At 40.9% G+C, this 21,152-nt stretch overlaps 2 protein-coding genes across 4 annotated transcripts; both read left to right on the top strand.

The window, feature by feature from the left end:
* The first annotated feature begins 4,635 nt into the window (after nt 1–4,635).
* Nucleotides 4,636–6,767, top strand: adprm (ADP-ribose/CDP-alcohol diphosphatase, manganese-dependent). Its single transcript, XM_019864454.1, has 3 exons — nt 4,636–5,382; nt 5,702–5,827; nt 6,122–6,767. Exons 1-3 carry the CDS (start codon nt 4,809–4,811, stop codon nt 6,412–6,414), a joined length of 993 nt encoding a protein of 330 aa, XP_019720013.1. The 5' UTR covers nt 4,636–4,808; the 3' UTR covers nt 6,415–6,767.
* Nucleotides 6,768–7,735: 968 nt separating this feature from the next.
* Nucleotides 7,736–18,358, top strand: map2k4b (mitogen-activated protein kinase kinase 4b). Of its 3 annotated transcripts, XM_019864451.1 has the most exons (13): nt 7,736–7,976; nt 9,179–9,214; nt 10,502–10,534; nt 11,794–11,896; nt 13,510–13,684; nt 13,939–14,058; nt 14,183–14,302; nt 14,398–14,449; nt 15,611–15,738; nt 16,029–16,106; nt 16,244–16,392; nt 17,491–17,536; nt 17,780–18,358. In XM_019864451.1, exons 1-13 carry the CDS (start codon nt 7,865–7,867, stop codon nt 17,891–17,893), a joined length of 1,266 nt encoding a protein of 421 aa, XP_019720010.1. In that variant the 5' UTR covers nt 7,736–7,864; the 3' UTR covers nt 17,894–18,358. The 3 variants fall into 3 exon arrangements, with proteins under 3 accessions (XP_019720010.1, XP_019720012.1, XP_019720011.1); XM_019864452.1 differs by lacking the exon at nt 10,502–10,534 and having other exon boundaries at nt 7,738–7,976; XM_019864453.1 differs by lacking the exons at nt 9,179–9,214; nt 10,502–10,534.
* The last annotated feature ends 2,794 nt before the right edge of the window (nt 18,359–21,152 follow it).

Genomic DNA, 21,152 nt, shown 5'->3' with positions numbered 1-21,152 from the left:
TTTTTTTTTTTTGCAGGCTGCCAATTTTAGGCTTTGAGATATTAGGCAGATATAAATGGCATTGAATGGCATATGCATCAAAATAAATGCCACTAAAAAGCAGCAGTCGAAATCGCTATGGTTATTTTTCTTGATTATACACCCCACGCCACGGCAGTGGTTCACTTCAGAGAAAAAAAAAAAAAAAGTTTCTCTGTGCTTTGTATGTCTAGCGCACAACTGTAGAACTGACAATAAACCCTCTTGAAGCTTGACTCTTCAAGTGACCCCGTGTTGTAAGCATTAACAATTCCGGGGACACTGAAAGCACCCCACGGCTTGCATGGACCCCATACTCAGCAGACACCATTGAGAAAGAGTAGACCAACATATGCCATACCTGGAAGGTGGATGGGTTGCCTTGGCAAAGGAGAAGGACTCACTAATACAGATTTACACGTCGGATTTCTCAGCAGACAATAGCAGCTGCAATATAATAAAATTTACAATAATTCTAACAATCTAATACATATTATGAAGCCTTTCAGGGGACAGCGGTTAATACAGTGGAGGGCTTATCATGTTATCAGGTTACACCAGGGGTGTCAAACTCATTTTTGTCGCGGGCCACATTGTGGTTACGGTTTTCCTTTGGAGGGCCGTTATGAATTTTGGGAAACCATATAAATGTTGAATCACACCTCCACATATGACAAACACAGCGCGCAACAAATTGATAGATAACTCGTTTTAAAATCAGAAGTCAAGAAGAATGACTGTTATTGCGGATTACATATGACAATTTGAAATTTTGGTTCAGACTTTAGCAAGCATCATGGAACTTGACATGCTTGATTTGCTTTTGCGGGCCACATAAAATGATGTGGCAGGCCAGATCTGGCCCCCGAGCCATGACTTTGACACCTGTGGGTTCCAGGGTGCACGGAAGGATTTAATTCAACTCGTAAGGTCGGTAAGCATAACAAGATGAGGAAAATGAAAATGAATTTGTTTTCACAGGCCACGCATTTCTTATGCAAATGATTGGGCAATACTTTTCACTTGATGTTAAAATGATGTCATTTCGTCCTTATCCATTGCATCGGTGATACTTGGCACATTCTTTGCAGATACCACGTGACGACTTGAACCCCAAAATGACTGATACCCATTGACCCAAACTACCATGTATGCTTGTACTAGCTGTCGTTAAAGTTATCTTAAAACGGAACGATGACGGCATTGTGATAAATTGCGTGAATCTTTCCTCTGACAGGTCCATGTACCACTGCTCGGCTTTTTATCTCGAAGGTGCTCGTTTCAAAAACATATCCAAGTGCGGGGAGGCGTGGCTCAGTCGTTCCCCAACCCATACCTGTCAACTCATACGGTTTATCCATAGTTCATACGGATTTTGTGGTGAATCTTACGTATATGGCCATATCGCACAAATCATACGGATTCTGAAAATTTCCGTTTTTTTTTTTTTCCCGCCTAACAGGTAGTTCCGTTTGCTTTTGCCCAGAATGGTGCTAGTCTACTCAAATGCTTTCATTTCCGGTAACTTTCCAGTAAATCACGTGGTTCCTAGTTGAAAACAGCAGAGTATTCATTGCATACTTCGGTAGTGTACAAGCAAGTTCTACAAGGAAACAAATATATCATTCATATTTCGTGGGTTTTTTTTCCTGCCGTTATTTTGACATATAAAATGCTTTGGTATGTTATAAGGATTTTTTTTTGCTCTTTAGAAGGATTTTTTTGGTAGTTTATACAGGTTGGCGCTCCGAAAAGTTGACAGGTATGCCAACCCGAAAGTTGTTGGTTCGATCCCCGGACATTTGACGCATGTCACAGTGTCCTTGAGCAAGATAACGAACCCCGAGTTGCTCCTGCTGCCTCTGCGTGATCACTTGGTGAAAAAGGTAACTGCGTGTAGCGCTTTGAGTACCGGTAGTCGAAAAGCGCTCATCTAGTTTTTACTCTGGCGATCGAAAGTAATTAATAGGCACTCATCTCAGCGCACAATGTGCTATTCTCTTCTCAGTTAGGACACGACCCCTGATCATATAAAGAAAAAAAATACTTGCATTCCACTTTTTCGATGTGCCTTCTGGTGGATAAGATACTGTAATAGTTATGTGACAACTTACCCGTGTGACAACAAGCCCGACCCCCCTCTCACCCCTCTTATTATGATAGTCTTTGAAGTGATGCATTTAAACCGTCACTCAGTTTAAAATCCCTTGTCAGGGTCACGCAGGAGAAAATGAGATGATTGTAAACTGACAAGAAGGGTGCTAAATCATGAACAAGCAGGCTCTGAACCTTCAGCTTACATTGTTTCCATCTTAAGTGTGGGAGTCCATCGAGTTCGATATTCTTAGGGACTGTCCTCAAGGTTGACAATGCGGCCCAGCGTGATACTAAGTGGATTAGCACCGCGGCCACAAATTCCCCCCCGCCTTGTTTTAACAGCCGCGCGTGTGTGTGTGTCTCTCATGATCGAAATGGTTTTGAACAGCATCTCGTCATATGGCTAAGAAAGCCTGGCTGAATGCTACGGATCGCGACAAGACTTTATTGTAATCTGTAATGTAACAGATGGTCAAAGCTCATGGTTTATGAGTAAATGTCAAGTCGAGTTCAAGTTGTCTAAATAAGGGGGTGCTAAGCACGGGGTCGCGCTCTATTATCTGTCTGAGATTGTGTTTTGATACAATTGTTTCTCCCGACGCTACGAGATTACGACTTTCATTTGTGCAAATGCAGCCAATCATTTGCCTGCGAATGGTCAATGTTACAGTTGTTTTTCCATATGGCTTTTATTTTATTTTATTTTATGTCATTTGCCATAATGCAAGGGTGTGTTGTCAGTATGCAAATGGGAATTATGATTTTGTATCACCACCAATAATCATGATCATAATAATAATAATAATAATAGCCTGTCCCTCAACCTCCGTGAGGATATGCGGATCAGATAATGTATGGATGGATAATAGCCCTGTGACTGATTGGCAAACAGTCCAGGGTGTCATCTGTCTTTCACACAAAGTAAACTTGGTGAGGCTCCAGCTCCGCAAAAACCTGAACAGAGCGAGCAGTTTAGTAAGTTGATGGGTGGATAATAATACTGTATTTGAATGCACAAAACAGTAAATTATCCCAATCATATATTGTGATGATAAGCAAACTCTTTTTTTTTAATTGAGTATTTTTGTTTTCAATTTTTGCAAGAAACAAACCGCCCAGTCAGTCATACAGGAACATTCTAGAAGAGCATGAAAAGAATATATACAATTAGGACAATATGGACATTGTGTGGAGTTTGCATGTTTTCTTGATTCTTGATTAAATTAAATTAATTAATGAACTAATTCAGCTCGGGGACGTTTTTTATTTTTTTTATGAATCCAAGAATCCAATCCCAGGTCCGTCTTTTTTAATGTGGTAGGATAAAGGAGGGTCTGAAAATGGTCTGCACTGAATGAGTTAATATTATTATGATTATTATCACTAATCATAATAATAATTCTGTCTTGGTGACGGCCATTTTTGAGGGTCATGAACAGCACATTCTCTTCTAGACCGATTCACTGCTCGACCACCTCCAATTTGTACATCAGGTCCACGGACATCATCAGTACCATCCACAAACACTCAAAGCTTTCCAACACGTCGGCCAGACGTCTTTTGACAGAATTCTCTGCATTGAACACCTTGCAGCCACACGTCCAAGCAGACTGACTCCATCAGAATTTAAACCTGGATGACCAGATCATTCTCTGGATCTTGGATTATCTCACTCACAGAACACTGAGAGTCCAGACCTCTGCTCTATATAAACAGTGTTACAATATATAATGTGTGTTGTAACCTAATGTAATGTCATGAGTACTTATTAGTGCAGACATGTAAATGCATCGTGCATACCAGTGTGTTGATTCCACCACACCCTTTGTACCCTGTGAAATGTATTTATTTTATTGATTGTTTATTTATGTTGCAAACGTGTGTCAAATACCGTTGTTGCTCTATGCATCCACGTTGCTCACTAGAATAAATAAAGTTTTTCTAAATCTTTGGTTAGTAATCGCAGTACTTTACATACGTCACGATGCAACTTCTGTCAGAATAATTTAGTCGCCGCCTTTTGGCCATTAAGAGAAACGCAAGTGTTTAGAGAAACACTTTTCGTGGCTTACAGAAATCACCCAAGTTTATGTAAATTTATGTTATATTATTAAGTACCTGGATTATCATTTCATGTTTGAGCGTCCCATTATTTCATGTTAAGATTACCTAAATTACATTCTGTTGTTTAAGAATTGCTGAGACAAGGTTTTATGTTGCTAGCTTCTGATTGGCTGAAGAAAAGGAAAGCAGGAAGGTGTGTTTTCGATCGTACTGCGGAGCAGGCGTTTCAAAATAAAGCCGCGTTTAAACGGAGTCCATCTCTCCTTTTGCCGTTTCTTAACGTAGAGCCATCCATTCATAAACAACGAACCCCTCAATTTACACTTATAAAAGTCATGTTTCTGTATTATCTCCCGCCTCTGAAGATAATCGTTAATTGAAACTTTCTTGATTTGCACTTTTACCCTCTGATGCCACTCTTTTACTTCTTTTGAAGGTACCAAGCCGGAAATGAAATAAGGGCACACGACCACTGACTCAACGTGAAGCTAACGTCTTCGGAATTTGACGTGTAAGAAATGACAAGCAATGATGAACGTGACTTCTCGTAACACGTGAAGGGATGACGTACACTGTACACTTGCAACACTCCCATAAGCACACCGTTGTGAGCCAAGAAAAGACCGGCGATGGACGACAGTTGTCAGCGAGCGCCACTGTTTACATTCGGCGTGATAGCCGACATTCAGTACGCCGACATGGACGACGGGCTCAATTTCAGCCAAACAAGAAGGCGATACTACCGAAGTAGTCTTGAGCTGCTCAGAAAAGCTCGGGAGAGCTGGTCTCACTCGGCTCCACGTCCAAAGTTCATTATTCAGCTGGGAGACATCATCGACGGGTTTAACAAGGATCGCGGCGCCTCCAGCCGAGCAGTGGAGAAAGTCTTGGAAGAGTTCAGCCTCAGTCCCATAGAGGTGCATCATGTTTGGGGCAACCACGAGTTCTACAACTTCACTAGAAGCGAGCTGTTGCGATCCAAGTTGAACAGCTCCGTCCTTGCCGACACCAGCCTCAGTGGAACCCGGGCCGGTGGAGATATCTACGCCTATAGCTTCACTCCCTTCCCCGGGTTCACATTTGTCGTGTTGGACGCTTATGACGTGAGCTTGCTTGGTGTCGATGAGGACAGTGTGCAGTACCACGGTGCTTTAAATTGGATAAAACAACACAACAACAACGAGGATCTCAACTCCCCTCCGGGTAACCACACATAACATAATGTAGACGTTTTTTTTCCATGACGTCAAACGTACTTCCCTTGTGGTAAAACGAACGCACATTAACTAATCGAAACATGAATTGTCTCATGATCATGTAAACAATCATTAGCGAGCCGGCCTAAAGTTGTACAATGTGTTGTATATACACACACACACACACACACACACACACACACACACACACACACACACACACACAAATAAAAACTAAATTTGTGCCGTCACACTATTAGTTTTGCTCCTTCCCCAAACAAATGGCTTGAATGTTTTTTCTTTCCTTTTTTTTGTACTTATCCCAGTATCATTTGATGACCTGGAGCAGAGGTTCTCAAAGTTCAATGGTGGTTTCAGCAAAGCCCAGCTGGACTGGCTCGAATCTGTTCTGACCTCGGCCGACAAGAAACGTGAGAAAGTCACCATTGTCAGTAAGTCCTGTTGTATTTTTTTTTTTTTTTTTACTACCTTTGCGTCAGCATCCATCGATCACAGTGATAGAAAAGTTAATCGTTTTATCTGTCTAAGGCATTGGTGCCCAAAGTCTGGCCTGTGGGTCATTTGTGGCCCGTTCTCCATTTTTGGTCAGCTAGTGGCTTATACTGTACTACAAATGCTACTAAGCGTGGGTGTGTCTAAAAAGTGAAAAATTTCCAATTTGAGGTAACATAAATGTAATATTTGGAGATCTCAAAAGTCGTTTATGGCCCTGTTTGACTTTGCAGGTCACCTCCCAGTCCACCCGTTCTCCACAACGCCCGTGTGCCTGGCCTGGAATTTCGATGAGCTCCTATCCATTATCCAGGCCCACAATTGTGTGGTGTGTTTCATTGCCGGGCATGATCATGATGGTGGATATTGCTTGGATAAAAGGACAGGAATCCACCACCTTACGCTGGAGGGAGTCATCGAGACGCCACCAGACAGCAACGCGTTCGGCACCGTCTCCGTGTATGATGACAAGATGGTCTTGAAGGGGGTCGGGAGGATTCCAGATATTGACATTTTCTTTCCTTGATTGCCTGTCTGTGAGGCAGTGACAACCAAAGATTACTAAACGTTTTATTTACTGTGTCGGCTGTCATTTTGCATGTACGTTTGACATAATGTATGTAAACTTACAAGGTGGGTGATCGTGAGGAAGATGAATCTTTCAGGCAACATTGTTCCACTTTGGACATGAATTATTTTGCACTGAACTGAGTAAATATTAATGATTGTCAAACAAATGTTTTATGAGGTGACACAGTGTCATCAGGGCATATGTTTCACACACTTGTAGCACTTTTATTTTCACTTGCAATATCTGGTAAATTTTGAATGCACTGGAAAACATTTTGATTAAAAATAAAACAGTTTGCTGACATTTTATTCATTTGATTATTTTTAAATCACTGGCATTTTACCTGTCTCTTATATGCACATGCCTTGTCTTAACGTTTGTGGCGACTGTTTTTTTGTGTTTTTTTTTTTTTTTTGCAAGCTATTGTTTTTCTGGTGACATGACAAGCTCACACCGAAAATGTTGATTGAGATTACTGACAAGATGTGAAGTAGAGCACAAAAGACATTTGTGGACTCACTAGTACTCACCAGGATAAACACAAAAACAAAATGTAAAATATTTTTCAGTTTTTATATTTTTATCCCCAACCCCACCAGTAGCTTTCAAGAGCATCTTATTATTTTGGTGCAATCTGTAGTCAATCAGAAAAATATACTGACCACATTAGTAAGAGTTGAACAAGGAAGAGCAATTATTGTTGGAGAAATATTTTTTAAATTTCACATTTCCCTAAATGACATCATGTTGGTTAAATTGGCTACATAGGAGTTGCATTTTATATATATATATATATCGTCTCAACCTTTTCAGAAATGTACTCGCTGTGAAAATAGGATTTGCTTTGCTAGTCACAAATCTTTTGCTTGTTGAATGAAAAGTAAAAGTGGGATGCAGTGATTAATTTGTGTCTTCTGCCATCTAGCGGATTGCGCATTTACTGTAATCGGTCTGCCTGTCTCTCGACATCATTGGCATTAATACAGATAATACATCATTCGGTTTGAATAATTCCCGGACCAATTAAGTGTAAATGTGCAATTAATTGCGGCACACCTCATGATTTCTCCCGGCATAATCTGGCACCGTTGAGATTAATATGACTCATACGGAGAAATTAATACACCATTGCTGTCCAAGATGAGCCAATAGTTAGAGTAATAAACAGGATTCATTTGATGTTTATTTTTTTTTTTTTAAGGGGGAAAGATTGTGGACGTTGTTCGCGGTGGGTAATGAGATTTTGGTTTGTCCGACAGTACGTGAAGGCAGCGTCAGCAAAGACGTGGCCATATCGCGTCTGCTGCGTTCAAGTTGCGCAGTGTCCCGTCTGGAGGCAGCGAGAGGGCGAAGTTTCACTATCTGCATTGCAGCCCGAGAGCTGCTGCCGGAACCCAACACAACAATGGCGACTCCCAGTCCTGACAGCACCTCTTCCAGCTCCAGCAACAGCTTCAGCATTGTAGGATCCGCGTCGCACCAATTCCACCAGCAGACACAGAGTAGCAGTATGCAAGGTACACAAACATATTTTATCTTGTCTATCTTAAAACGCGAGCTGTAAGGAAATGTAGCATAGTAGCTCCCATAAGTAGGAACAGTTGTAAAAGTAGATAGATTGATATCGGACTATGTACCTGGACTTTTCAAAATAAAATCCTAATTATTGTTGGATCCTAAATGAATTGCTTTGACACGCGAATAAATCCATGGACTACAAATCGAAATGTAAACCATATAGACACGAAACGTTCTATGAACACCGTGTCACGTGTTTGTGAATTATAACACGAATAATAATAACAATAAGGTCTGTGTAGTCTTTTACGTTGAAGTATACATTTAACCGTTTCCGCATACGCCCTTGCTTGGTTTAGCTAACTTCAAACAGCTCCACAAACAACTCACAGCTATCAGGTTAGCAATGATGCAGTAGCCTCGTTTAGCTGCTGCATCGCCGGGCCTGTTTGGCATCTTGGAGACTTGTATTGCCCTCGTTTGTCACGATCCCCGTTACTACAAAACTAGGATGTTTAGAAACGCAAATAATGCATTTAATAAGTAAATATAGGACCAACGTCACTGACGGTGCTGCCGTTCTGCTGAAACTAGCAGTGAGCAAACCAGGCCTGCATTGAAAGTATTTCTTTTCAGCCACGCCACTGTTATGCGCACAATATCTCATTACAACTGAACTACAAATTAATTATAATACATGCGTCTCGTCACCCGACTTTTATGAATCAATGCTAGTGATTGACCCGAGCTAATTACACTTTCCTAATGCAATACAGATTTAGATCAAGTATTATTTCCATGAAGCATTAAACCCACCTTATAAGTTGTAAATCTGCTTTCAATCCTGATTTATTATTGGATGTGTTATCTATTCTTAAATGTATTATATTGTTGTTAAAGTCTCCGGAAAGGATCATGGGAAGGGTCACTTCCTTGGTTCAGAATGACAAATGTGTCAATCTGCAGATCCAATGTTCTCACACTTTCTTGACAAAGTGCAATGGCACATTAGGCAGCATCATGTTCGGTGAGGGATGCATTGATGGTTGCTGATGGATGACATTTCCATTGAATGATTTGCCCCACCCCCTTCCATCATGACATGATAAATAGCAACATGGTCCTATTCACAAATGTGTATTTGCATGATTTTAAGCTGTGGCACATGTGTAGTATCAAATCTTTGATCTAAACCCTACAGAAACCAACAGCTGCTGGAGATGTCAAAATGAAACAGGTATTCACATTTATCTTACTAGGGTGTTGGAAGTGATCTGTTTTACTTTTTTTACACTTTCTTTGGGTCTTATAATCGCAAATACGATCAATATCTAAAAACGTACCCAAACACTCTTCTGTTATGGTATTATTATTTAAAATTGTAATTTATGTGCACAGTCAACACCTCGATTCATGAATGACACTTGCAAACAAAATTACCAATAAGCTTTTCAAACTATTTTTGCTTCGGTTCTTGAACTTTGCATCCATTCACGAGCAGTCACAGCGTCAGCAAAGAATAAACCGTTATGGTTTCTCCAACATACGTTCGTTGCCAGTGTCATGTACTAAATTTTACTTACACCATTTTGCTCTAACAAAGTCATTAGTATGGCTCCCAATAAAGTGAAAATTCAAGTCATGGTGTTATTAGGAAGTCTAATCTTGTTACAGTTGGACAAAGAAAAAAATAATACCTGAACATAATCGTGTTCGTGTTTCTGAATTTGCTCCACAATTTTGTTTGGCGGGATCTGTATTATTCTTAAAAGCAAAGCGGGAGTAAAAGCAGCTAAAGATGTCGTACGCAAAGCCACAAAACAAAGTAAACATACATTTGTTTTGGGGCTTAGACCGGATTAATTCTATTCCTATTTAATGAGAGGGGGAACATCTGCTTTGGTTTGCAAACCGAGTCACACAACAAATGAAGTTCATGAACTGAGGTTTGACTGACCTTTGCATCTTTATTTATATCGTGAAGCTGCATGTTGTTGGGTAAGTTTCCTTTTCTAAATGTTTTTTTTTTCTTTTTTTCTTTTAGACAATAATACACTGGACAGCATACCGTACCGTTACTTTTATTCATGTTAACAGACGTTCAGGCTGGATTTACAATCCAGATCCAAGGGCCCGATTCGGATATTTGATATACTGTCGGTCTATTTCCACGTACATTTTGAGTGAAACGTCTCTTATAAGGCGTATGGAAGACATGCAACAACCCACAAGCACAGACGCCCAAATGACACGTTTAAAAACTCAACCGATCAGCGGCAGTGTCAGCACAGACATAACATGATCCAATTTGTCCGTTTTCAACAGGTGTCTGTGGTGTTGTGTAGTGACAACGAAAAAAAAAAAATGGCAAGATCCCGTCATGAATCACATTCATCGCAACGGCAAAAATATTTCACAGTGTTTTAATCAACCAACCCACCTAAAATACACTTTTGAATCGCGACGCAGTCGTAAAGGAAACCAAATCGAAAGTAAATGTGTGTTCTTTTGATTCTTACTTCAGGATTTCAGATAAGCCTGTCTGGAGTTTCCCAAAGTAAGCAAATAACTTGCACGCTAATCTCTCTGTGGGTACACGTACACCTCAGTAGTCTAAGGTGGTTTCCCTCGCTTCTGTCATTCGGCTTCTGGACACCGTTCGTCATGACGGGCTGCTGTCAGAGGCACATTTGAATGGAGAGCTGTTCTATTTGACACGTCAAAATGGATGGGAAGGAAGCCACTGTATACTATTGAGGCAGCCTGTGTGGTGCTTTGGTAATTTGGGAGTCTGTCCACTCTCCACTTGCTTAACTCAATTTTGCCCAAGAACGCCATGTTTGGAGTAGTACTTGATAGTATTGGAATCGCTTTGCGCTTGATTTGAACAGGGGCATGGCAAAGAGGACGTAACACTTGTGAATGTGGCAGGCACTTTCCGTCACAGGGGGGAAATGATTTGTTCTAGATCAGGGATTCTCAGCTGGTGTCATCCTGGGAATCGCAATTTCCCATGATCCATTACTTGTGGCTCATGGTCATAAAAGTCACACCCAGTGGGATCCTCACATTACGCACATATATGCATCTTATTGGTATTGAGCATCTATCGTCAATGCTTTTTAAAAAAAAGATACGATGTTGGCGTGCGAGTTTGAATCATTTTGAATGTATTTCGGATTTTCTCCAATCCTCGGGGTCAAAAATGATGCGCAGAGCCACTTAATTAACATCTTATTGGTATTGAGCATCTATCGTCAATGCTTCTTTAAAAAAAAATATATGATGTTGGCGTGCGAGTTTGAATCATTTTGAATGTATTTCGGATTTTCTCGAATCCTCACGGGGTCAAAAATGATGCGCAGAGCCACTTAATTAGTTTTTTAATTTCCCCAAAACTTTTAACATGGGTGATTCCTCGTTCTGTTCCTCCTTTCCATTAGTTACTGACCTGCCTGGTGTCAAATTACTTCCACAACTTGAATTATTATCACTTGCACGATGAAATGATATCCAGTTGTCTCAAATGTTCATGATCTAGTGCCTTTTTTTTTGATTGACGTTATCTGAGTGATATTTATTTATCCAGATGTTCATTTTTATGGTTTCACAGTACAGCTCTCGTCTCAGATGCCATTCTGTCGTGCAAGGGGTCATATAATGTTGTGGCTGGGTGCTGTACCCTTTAGTGTGGAAGTTATTGAGCATTATATAACGCCGCATCGCTTGACACGTCACGCCATGTTTTGCAGTGCATCGTATTGAGATGTGCATGGTTGTGGCAATATGGACCCGTCTGTGTTTTTGTTCCGCCAGGCAAACGTAAAGCGCTGAAGCTGAATTTCGCCAGCCCTCCGGTGAAGCCAGCATCCCGCCTTCCGCTCAATCCGACGCCCCCTTCCTTCCAGAACCCCCACATGTGAGTAGGCTCGGCCAATGTTGGGTTTATAATTTTTTGGCCGTTGTCATGGCAAAAAAAATAAAATAAAAAAATCAATCCTCGTGATTCAAGTGTGTGTCAGAGTTGAAATCACATACCTCCTTCAATAAACCCAAAGTCAACATCTCATCAACTATTGACAGATCAAAAATGTTTTTCTTTTTGTTCAAGTTTGAAACTTTACTCACTGAGACTAATTCAATACAACCCAACAGAACTCTTAACGTCATTTCATGGAACCTTTTCCACCTTTAAAATGACGACTATATATTTCGCACCAATAGGCCCACCAGATTATTATGCACAATATAAACGAACGGGTCCAATTTCGTACATTTTCAGACATGAGGCGCACTATCTTTGTGAAGCATTGTATGTCAAATAGTTTATTCAAATTTTACCGTATGAGTGTTTGATAGATTTAGCGTTGTTATGCTAGGTTCACACCAGACCTCATGCACTTTTGTTCACCGTGCACGCGGAGTTTGTTTTCGATCGGAGAAGCGAGAAGGAGGGGACTCCTCCGACAGTCGAAAAAAAAGTTTGGACATTGCTCATCAATCTGGTGACCGGTCGTTGTGTTCTTATACCGTATTACCTGCACAATGATATAAAAGTATCGTATTTTCCGCACCATAAGGCGCTTCGGAGTATAAAGCGCACCTTCAATGAACGGCCTATTTTAAAACAGTTTTCATATATTGGACGCACCGCGTTACAATAGAAACTACAATAGTGTTTGAGGTTGTGTTATGCATCCACGAGATGGAGCTACCCTAAATGGAATACAATACGATGCAGCTTTATTTATATAGCGCTTTCACAACCGCTGCAGCTGTAACAAGCGCTTCACAGAACATTTAAAATAATACCTCCAGGAAATCAGACTATTGATCCATATATAAGGCGCATCGGATTATAAGGTACCCTTGTCGGCTTCTGAGGAAATCATATGCTTTTAGGTGCGCCTTATAAAGCGGAAAATACGGTACTTTTTGTTATTATGGCTGCGAAATGCAATCTTGGTTGAAAATTCAGCAGCTATCAACAAGTCAGTACACTGAGAAGATACGCTAACTTCCTCGCTCGCCATTATCTAAACCTGCTCCTTTTTTGCTCAATCCCAGCAGCTATTGGAACTTTGCTTTGTTGTTTATCTGCCCATTACATCGACCGCCATGATATTGTGCCACATTTGTAACATTGAAACACGCCGTTTGTTGTGACTACAGCTTTAGGCTGGTAGGTCTACATTTCTCATGATTCATAGACAAGGAAGCAGGAAGTAGTTCTAGTTATGGTATGATGAAAACATGTTTGCCCGGGAGCGATGAAAGTGAATTTGAATTACAGACGACAAACTAAAAATCCGACATCCATTCAGGAGGCGTACCGGATGACAAGTCGCACTGTTGATTTTTGAGAAAATTCAAGGATTTGAACTGCGCCTTGTGATTCGAAAAATATAAGATAATATTAAATCAATAATGACAGTTATCTCTTGGGTTCATCCTCCTCCTAATTTGCTACTTCCTCTGCTAATTGATTCCGTCTTGTTTCATCCCTTCTGTCCCATCCTTACGGTCCTGTAGAGAGCGGCTGAGGACACACAGCATTGAATCGTCAGGGAAGCTGAAGATTTCTCCTGAGCAGCACTGCGACTTCACGGCTGAGGACCTGAGAGACCTCGGGGAGATCGGCCGTGGGGCGTACGGCTCCGTCAATAAGATGGTCCACAAACCCACGGGCCAGATTATGGCAGTCAAGGTGACTCCCGAAATTGGCAAATATTGCCCTTGTGACAACAGAATTTCGAAGATATGACCCACATCATAAAATAAGTTGACGTTAGAGCAGGTGCACACTTAGTGACGTACTATTTCTGAAGTGCCGATGTCTGTGGTAAGTGCGTCGGAATCATCGACGCGTCTTAATAGAAGATCGCGGTTGCATCTTGACTCCTTCAAAGTTAAAACCGATCACAAAAATGCGATGTGTGGTTGTGCTATTTTTGCCCTCAGAGGATTCGTTCCACTGTGGATGAAAAGGAGCAAAAGCAACTGTTGATGGATCTCGACGTGGTGATGAGGAGTAGCGACTGTCCATACATTGTTCAGTTCTACGGGGCGCTCTTCAGAGAGGTATGACAAACCTCGGGCAACATGGCAAAATGTGCTCTTGGTGTGTTGTGTGTGTCTTATCATCTTTTTGTTTTTTATAAAGATGTCTTGTGTTAAAACGTTTTGGTTTTTATTTTTGTTTCAGGGGGACTGTTGGATTTGCATGGAGCTTATGTCTACCTCATTAGACAAATTTTATAAATATGTATATTGTGCATTCGATGATGTTATTCCAGAGGAAATATTAGGCAAAATAACATTAGCGGTAAGTAGAGCATGACGCTTTTTCCTTTGTGTGTTTTAATGTGATACTGTGCATATTGTCAGAATCATAGTTGGGGTTTTGTGCCTTTTTAACAGACCGTGAAAGCACTGAACCACTTAAAGGAAAACTTGAAAATAATTCACAGAGGTGAGCTCGTTGTTTGTATTTTATGTGTTGTGTATAGGGAGTATGTCTTGTGTTTAAATATACACTGTGTGTAATTCTTTTTGTTGTGTGTTAAGCTTTACAGTTAATGTCGAATGGGGTTTCATAAAGCAGTTTAAAGCATGCTCAGAGAGGGCGGAATAACATTGTCACAAATTTGCCGTATAAGCAGCACGATGCATTCCTGCTTGTTTCAAAATGTCAGCACTTGTAAACACCCCATTCAGCACATTAATGGCGTTTCTTGATATTTTGTGATCGTGAGAAGCCAAAATCCCGCTCACATTTTGATTACCGTATTTTCTGCATTATAAGGCGCACCTAAACACATTCAATTTTCTCCACAACCGACAGTGCGCCTAATAATCCGATGTGCCTTATATATGGATCCATATTCTGATTTCTTGGACAACCCAGCCGTTGGGGAGCAGTGCCCTCCCCTGGGGGTGCACTGTTCCCCAGTGCCGGTCCCAAGCCCGGAGAAATGGGGAGGGTTGCGTCGGGAATGGCATCCGGCGTAAAACTTTTGCCAAGACGACCATGCGAGTTGGTAGGACGGTTTACAGGGGCGGATGGAAATTACTGACTCGCTGTGGCGACCCCTGAATAGGGACGTGCCGAAAGGAGAAGAAGAAGATTCTGATTTCTTGGACGAAGTATTTTAAATGTTCTGTAAAGCGCTTTGTTACAGCCGCAACGGTTGAGAACACTCTGTATAAATAAACGCTGTATTGTATTGTATTGTATTCTCTTTAGCGTAGCACCATCTAGTGGATGCCTAACGCAACCGCAGCAGCTATAGTAGCTTCTATTCTATGCGCCATGTCATGTGGTGCACCGTATACATGAAAACAGTTTTTAAAAAGGGGATTCATTGAGGGTGCACCTTATACTCCAAAGCACCTTTTAGTGCAGAAAATACGGTAATTACACATCCCTGTTAGGACTGTTCAAAATTGAATCCCACATGATCAACAGAATTCTCATTGAAAAAATTGCATTACAATGCGCCTCCCTGATCGTATTTTTTTGTTTGTTTTGATTGTACGTGAGGTTTTAATTTCTACCTGCATAATAATCGTCATGATACAGAATTTTCTTGAAAGTTGGACTGAACCAAAATGTCACCCTCAACCATTCTAGACATCAAACCTTCCAACATTCTCATGGACCGAAAGGGTAACATCAAGCTGTGTGATTTCGGGATCAGCGGCCAGCTCGTGGACTCCATAGCCAAGACCAGAGATGCCGGCTGCAGGCCCTACATGGCAGTAAGTAAAAAGAATTACGAGTTTACATCCATCTCTTTATCCGACATGCCAACCCGTTACAACTATGTATCAGATTGATGAAAGAAGGTGGGCTCAAATGCAGAAAAATAATCAACATGGATGTAAACGAAACATCACGATCTGCTGACAATATTACTTTTTACATTCATAATGTTTGTATTTGTGTCGTGTTCTGGAACTCGGTGTGTCCTTACTTATTTTTTTTTTATCAATCGAGTGTAAACCATCAACTCTACATGAGGGCTATGCTGTGATTGTGCGTTTTTCAGCCTGAAAGAATAGACCCCAGTGCCTCTAGACAAGGTTACGATGTCCGCTCGGATGTATGGAGCTTGGGAATCACCTTGGTAAGAAATCCCTTTCCTTCCACCACCGAAATCACGGCTTTTTTTGTATCATGTCGGCACCACATGGAATTGCAGTGCTATCCAACTTCAGATTGTTCGGCATCTTAAACTCATACGGTTTTTGTGTTTGCTTCCAGTATGAGCTGGCCACTGGCAGGTTTCCATACCCCAAGTGGAACAGTGTTTTTGATCAGCTGACGCAAGTGGTGAAAGGAGAGCCTCCACAGCTCAGTAATTCTGAGGAGAGGCAGTTCTCCCCGAAGTTCATCAATTTTGTGAACTTATGGTAAGCAAAAGTCATGCAGTTTTAATTTAAATTGTCTCTCCCAATGCCTGCCACACTGGAGGCACCAACCATAAAATTGGAACATGACATCCAAGTCAAGTCACCTTATTCATGCAGTCTTACGAGCCCTGTCTCGAATAGTGAAAGTTTGAAAGTAATTTTTAAACAAATGATTGATCAATCTAAAGTGTTGAAAATGGATACAATGTGAATAGTTGGACAAACATGTCGTTATTTTGGTCTCTTGAAAAGTAATGGCTTTGGAGGCGAGAGGGGTCCGCCTAATGCCAACAACAAGCAACTGTTCAGTACTTTTTTTTTTTTTTTCCTCAACACAACAAACTCTCATCACATGAGGTTCATCAAATTCAAATTCAGTCAAAGTGCCTCTTGGTTGCTATTGCAAATGAGAATCTGTTCTCAACTTCCTTACCCGGATAAAAAAATGTTAAGATCAATACATGATAGTAGTTAGCATATTAGCCTAAATGCCATGCTAGCGCAAACTAACGTGACATCACACATGGGTAAGCAAATATATCACTAGCACTTTACAAAACAATAAGTGAGTCATTAAATTCACATTTTGGCATTTACAAACTTAGTCTAGTAATAGCTGCGTAAGGAAAGAAGCAGAAGTATCATTTCAGGTTGCCGCGATGCAAAATGTGCCACCAGATGGCGCCAAAGTAACATTGTTTTAGCTTGAGCAGAAAAACAACAGATCAGATTTTCAGGGGAGAACACAGGATAGCTGAGGGCTCTTGTCAGTTGGAGCACTTCCTCCACAAACTGCTTGTACTCTCTATGTAATTGAGGAAAGAGGTTTAGGATGACTTTTTAAATGTAGTTGTTATAAATTTATTACGTAGAAAAAAAAAAATCCAATAAATCTCCCTCCATGAGGGTTACGTTCCAGAACACGACTTCAATAAGTGAAATCCCCAATCTAGAAACACAACCTAGGCATGCAATAGCATTTACGGCTCTTAAAAAAGAATTTAGGTCTTTAAACATCCTTTTTGAAGAATACTTTCTGTGTATGACTTCGTGCTTTTTTTTGGGGAGGAATCTAAAATTACGCTCTTATCTCCCCAGCCTTACAAAGGATGAATCTAAAAGGCCAAAGTACAGGGAGTTGCTGGTAAGTGTCTCCTTTTGTCGGAGTGAATATCAAATGTCATGGAGTTGAGTTGAGAATTCCAACCTATACATGGGGAGGTTGGACTTCAAAGAGATTTCCCCTTTGTCCTTGGTTCCGCTCATTAGCAGCACATAGAGTTGTACAGTTTGGTGGAACCGGATTTAATTGTCCCGTTAGAGTGATAATATAAGTTTTTGTCTTCATCTATATTATTAACGATCGCGCGTGTTTGTCTTTCCCCAGAAACATCCGTTCATTCTCATGTATGAAGAGCGTTTTGTGGATGTCGCCACTTATGTGTGCCGCATACTGGATCAGATCCCCGCCTCTCCCACCTCTCCCATGTATGTGGACTGAGGGCGTTTTTGGGGGTGAGCGCGCACTGTCCTCCCCACCCGTGCAGCGGGTAAGAAACTTCGCCCGGTGACGCCCGCATTCTTCGCTCCTGGACTTTTACAGAATCACCGATTTAGTCACGTTCCAAAGAAGAGAGGAACACGAGTGGTGCAATGGAATAGATATCGTGAAGCCAACCCTTCTTCTACCACACCGTCATCTTATTTCAAGTCACTCATTGTTCACGGAAAGAAAAAAAAAATCTACCAAATAAAACAAACAGACTATGACTAAAAATAGCCACCTTTTGGATTGTGCGTTGTAGACTGTACGTATGCTTTTGTGTGTTCAGCTCTGTCAACACACACACGGCCCCGTCTTGGACTTTGGCTCCACGGTAACTAAATGAGTATGCAAAACGCGCTTGTCCGGGTAGATAATTATGAATATGGTTGTGTGGCTTTATGTCCTCCTTTTTCTCTTCAATGTGGAATCTGTGAGTGTTTGTCTTAACCACACAATGAGGACAATAGGCAATGCTCACGCTCAAGGTCGTCCTAGTTTGCACCTCTTCTGTACTGCCATTGCATTCAAGTCACTGAGATAGACATCATTTTTCCTCGCATATTATTAGAACTATTTGGGAGAGTCTTTGGCCACAACAACATAGATTTCGAAACCCGTCATGAGTCTCGTTTGTGATTTTGTATGCGGAACCTGACTGAATGGTTCAATAACTTTTACGGTAGCGATTGACAAGTGTGATTCAAGAAAATCAAGAGGAAGGCAGAATATTTCTGAACGGTCTGCTTGGATGAAGTCGAACGTCCGACAGATCATTTTGTCTTTTGCGAAGGAATCAACACCGTCTCCATTTTGTGTATCTTTTTATGTATCGAAATAGGAAGTTGTTATTCATTCATTCTTGATCATTTTGCAAGGTGTTAACACATAAGTTAAGGACAGTATGTTTCTATTTCAACAGATTCACTTGAGAAACAGATTTAAAAATATTTTGAACATATTTTTTGGCGGCAGCCCGGTGCTCGAGTGGTTAGCGCGTCGATCTCACAGTGCAGAGGTACCAGGTTTGATTCCAGCTCCGGCCACCCTGTGTGGAGTTTTCATGTTCTCCAGGGGCCTGCGTGGGTTTTCTCCGGGTACTCCGGTTTCCTCCCAAATTCCAAAAACATACATGGCAGGCTGATTGAACACTCCAAATTGTCCCTAGGTGTGAGTGTGAGCACGGATGGTTGTTCGTCTCTGTGTGCCCTGCGATTGGCTGGCAACCAGTTCAGGGTGTACCCCGCCTAGTGCCCGAAGACAGCTGGGATGGTGCTCCGGCACCCCCCGCGACCCTTGTGAGGATAAGCGGATCGGAAAATGAATGAATAAATATTTTTGGGCTTATTAACCCTTTGACGCATAAATAATGACAACCTGTAACCTGATAACACGATCGGCTGTCCACTGTCGTAACCTCTGTCCCTAAAAGGGTTTAGGAAATTTTTCTTTTCACGTCAAATAAATGCTTATCTCTTGTGACTTGAAAATAATGACAACCCACAAACTGGCTAATGCAATGCTTGCCTGATGTAAAGTTACTTGATGTCCACTGATGTATATGTGTATGTATATAGTGCATCTAATCTGCTGTTCTTAGCAGGTTTTGCAAGACCATTCAGGCCGAGTCGAACAAAACCGCAAAGATGTTGGGTGGGGGAGTGCAGGTTGCAAAAAAGAAAAAAAGAGAAAAGGAGTGGAATTTTCCATTTGAGAGTGAGCGGGCCCTGGTGCCTCTTAGCATCCTGTCTTGGCACTGTACAGTTTTATTGCTCAACCACACTGATCACAGATCCACCATGCTGCATTACAAAGACAAACAGGTGTAATTATGTATATTTGAGAAATAGCCTCCCAAGGGTTTCCACCTCATAGAAAAAAAACACCAATAAATGCTGCTAAATGATGTCCTCTTCCACTTTAGCCACAACTGTCGAGAGTGGTGAAAGATCACTTTTAACTTTGATACTCAACCGTGGACTCAGCATGTTCTTCTAAGCATGTCGCTCTCTGGCTTGCACTGAAGATGGAAAAAAAAAACTACATGATTATGTATTTCAATCAAAATGCCAGAATCTCCCGAATAGGGGCCAGAGAGGTCATAAATTAGGACTATTGAGATTCATTGAGATGCATTGCATTAGAGTCAGTGTACTCTCTTTTAGGTCAACTTGGAGATTCTGTCACTATCTGTCTGTCTTTATCTGTAATGCGGAGATGGTGCAAACCTACCAAAAAAAAAAAAAATTGATCTGTTCCTCACCTATGAGGTATGTTGTCTCGCCCTAGTGAATGCAGATCACTGGGATACATGTTGTATAAATTGCAATCTACTAGAATGTTCATATTAGATTATAAAATAATATTAAGGGCAATTAATATTATATTGTATGTCTATCGAGGGTTACCAATAAAGTTCCTGTGGAAAAGACTGGACTTGTGTTTTTTTTTTTTTTTTTAATATAAAAAGAAAAAGTACACGCTGTATTTTGCTGTGGTGAATTTATTGCCGTTTTACTGTCGTGTACAGGAATGCAGGAATTAAAAAAAAAAAAAAAAAAAGCAATGTTCAGAAAGTCAGTGGCCAAGCAACATTGCAGCTTCTGTCAGGCATGTACTATTTTCTTTCTTGTTCTTTTTTTTTTTTTCACAAATTTTGTCATGGGCGGGGAAAATTATTGCAAAATAAATCCCCCAAAAACAGATGCCACGGATGCAAGGTAGACACATCATCTTAATATACAGAAGGCTAAAAATAAGTTTCCAGAATAGCTACAATACTCATTGATATTGATCGTAAGGTTGTGAAACGATGGGGAATGATTCCAGAACTTAATTGCTGTTTTGACCTATATTAAATATCAATTTATGTTTTGGTATGTCAAGTATTGAATGGAGTGGTGGGAAAACAAAGCTTCACATTTCCTTCATGAACCAGTTGTATTTTTTGACTCCTCTAGATGGCACACTGTTAAACATTGGGCTTGCTATTTCGGAGTTCACAACTGCTTCTTGAAAACAATTGTTTTTTTTGTAAAAATCATTAATATGCATTGCCCAGCCTGACTAAGTGAGAAAAACGACCCGTGTTTTTGTCCACATCGACCAAACAGCACTATCAAATGGGCGCATCAGTTATACGTCACTAACCACACCTTTTTCGGTTTACGTCATCAAATACGCGATTTTAAACGTCACTCAACTCAGCACGAACTCC

This window comes from Hippocampus comes, unplaced genomic scaffold (genome assembly GCF_001891065.2).
Source record: "Hippocampus comes isolate QL1 unplaced genomic scaffold, H_comes_QL1_v1.1 scaffold267, whole genome shotgun sequence".
NCBI lineage: Eukaryota > Metazoa > Chordata > Actinopteri > Syngnathiformes > Syngnathidae > Hippocampus > Hippocampus comes.
Note: the sequence above shows the minus strand (reverse complement) of the source record. Positions and strands in the feature narration are given on the sequence as shown.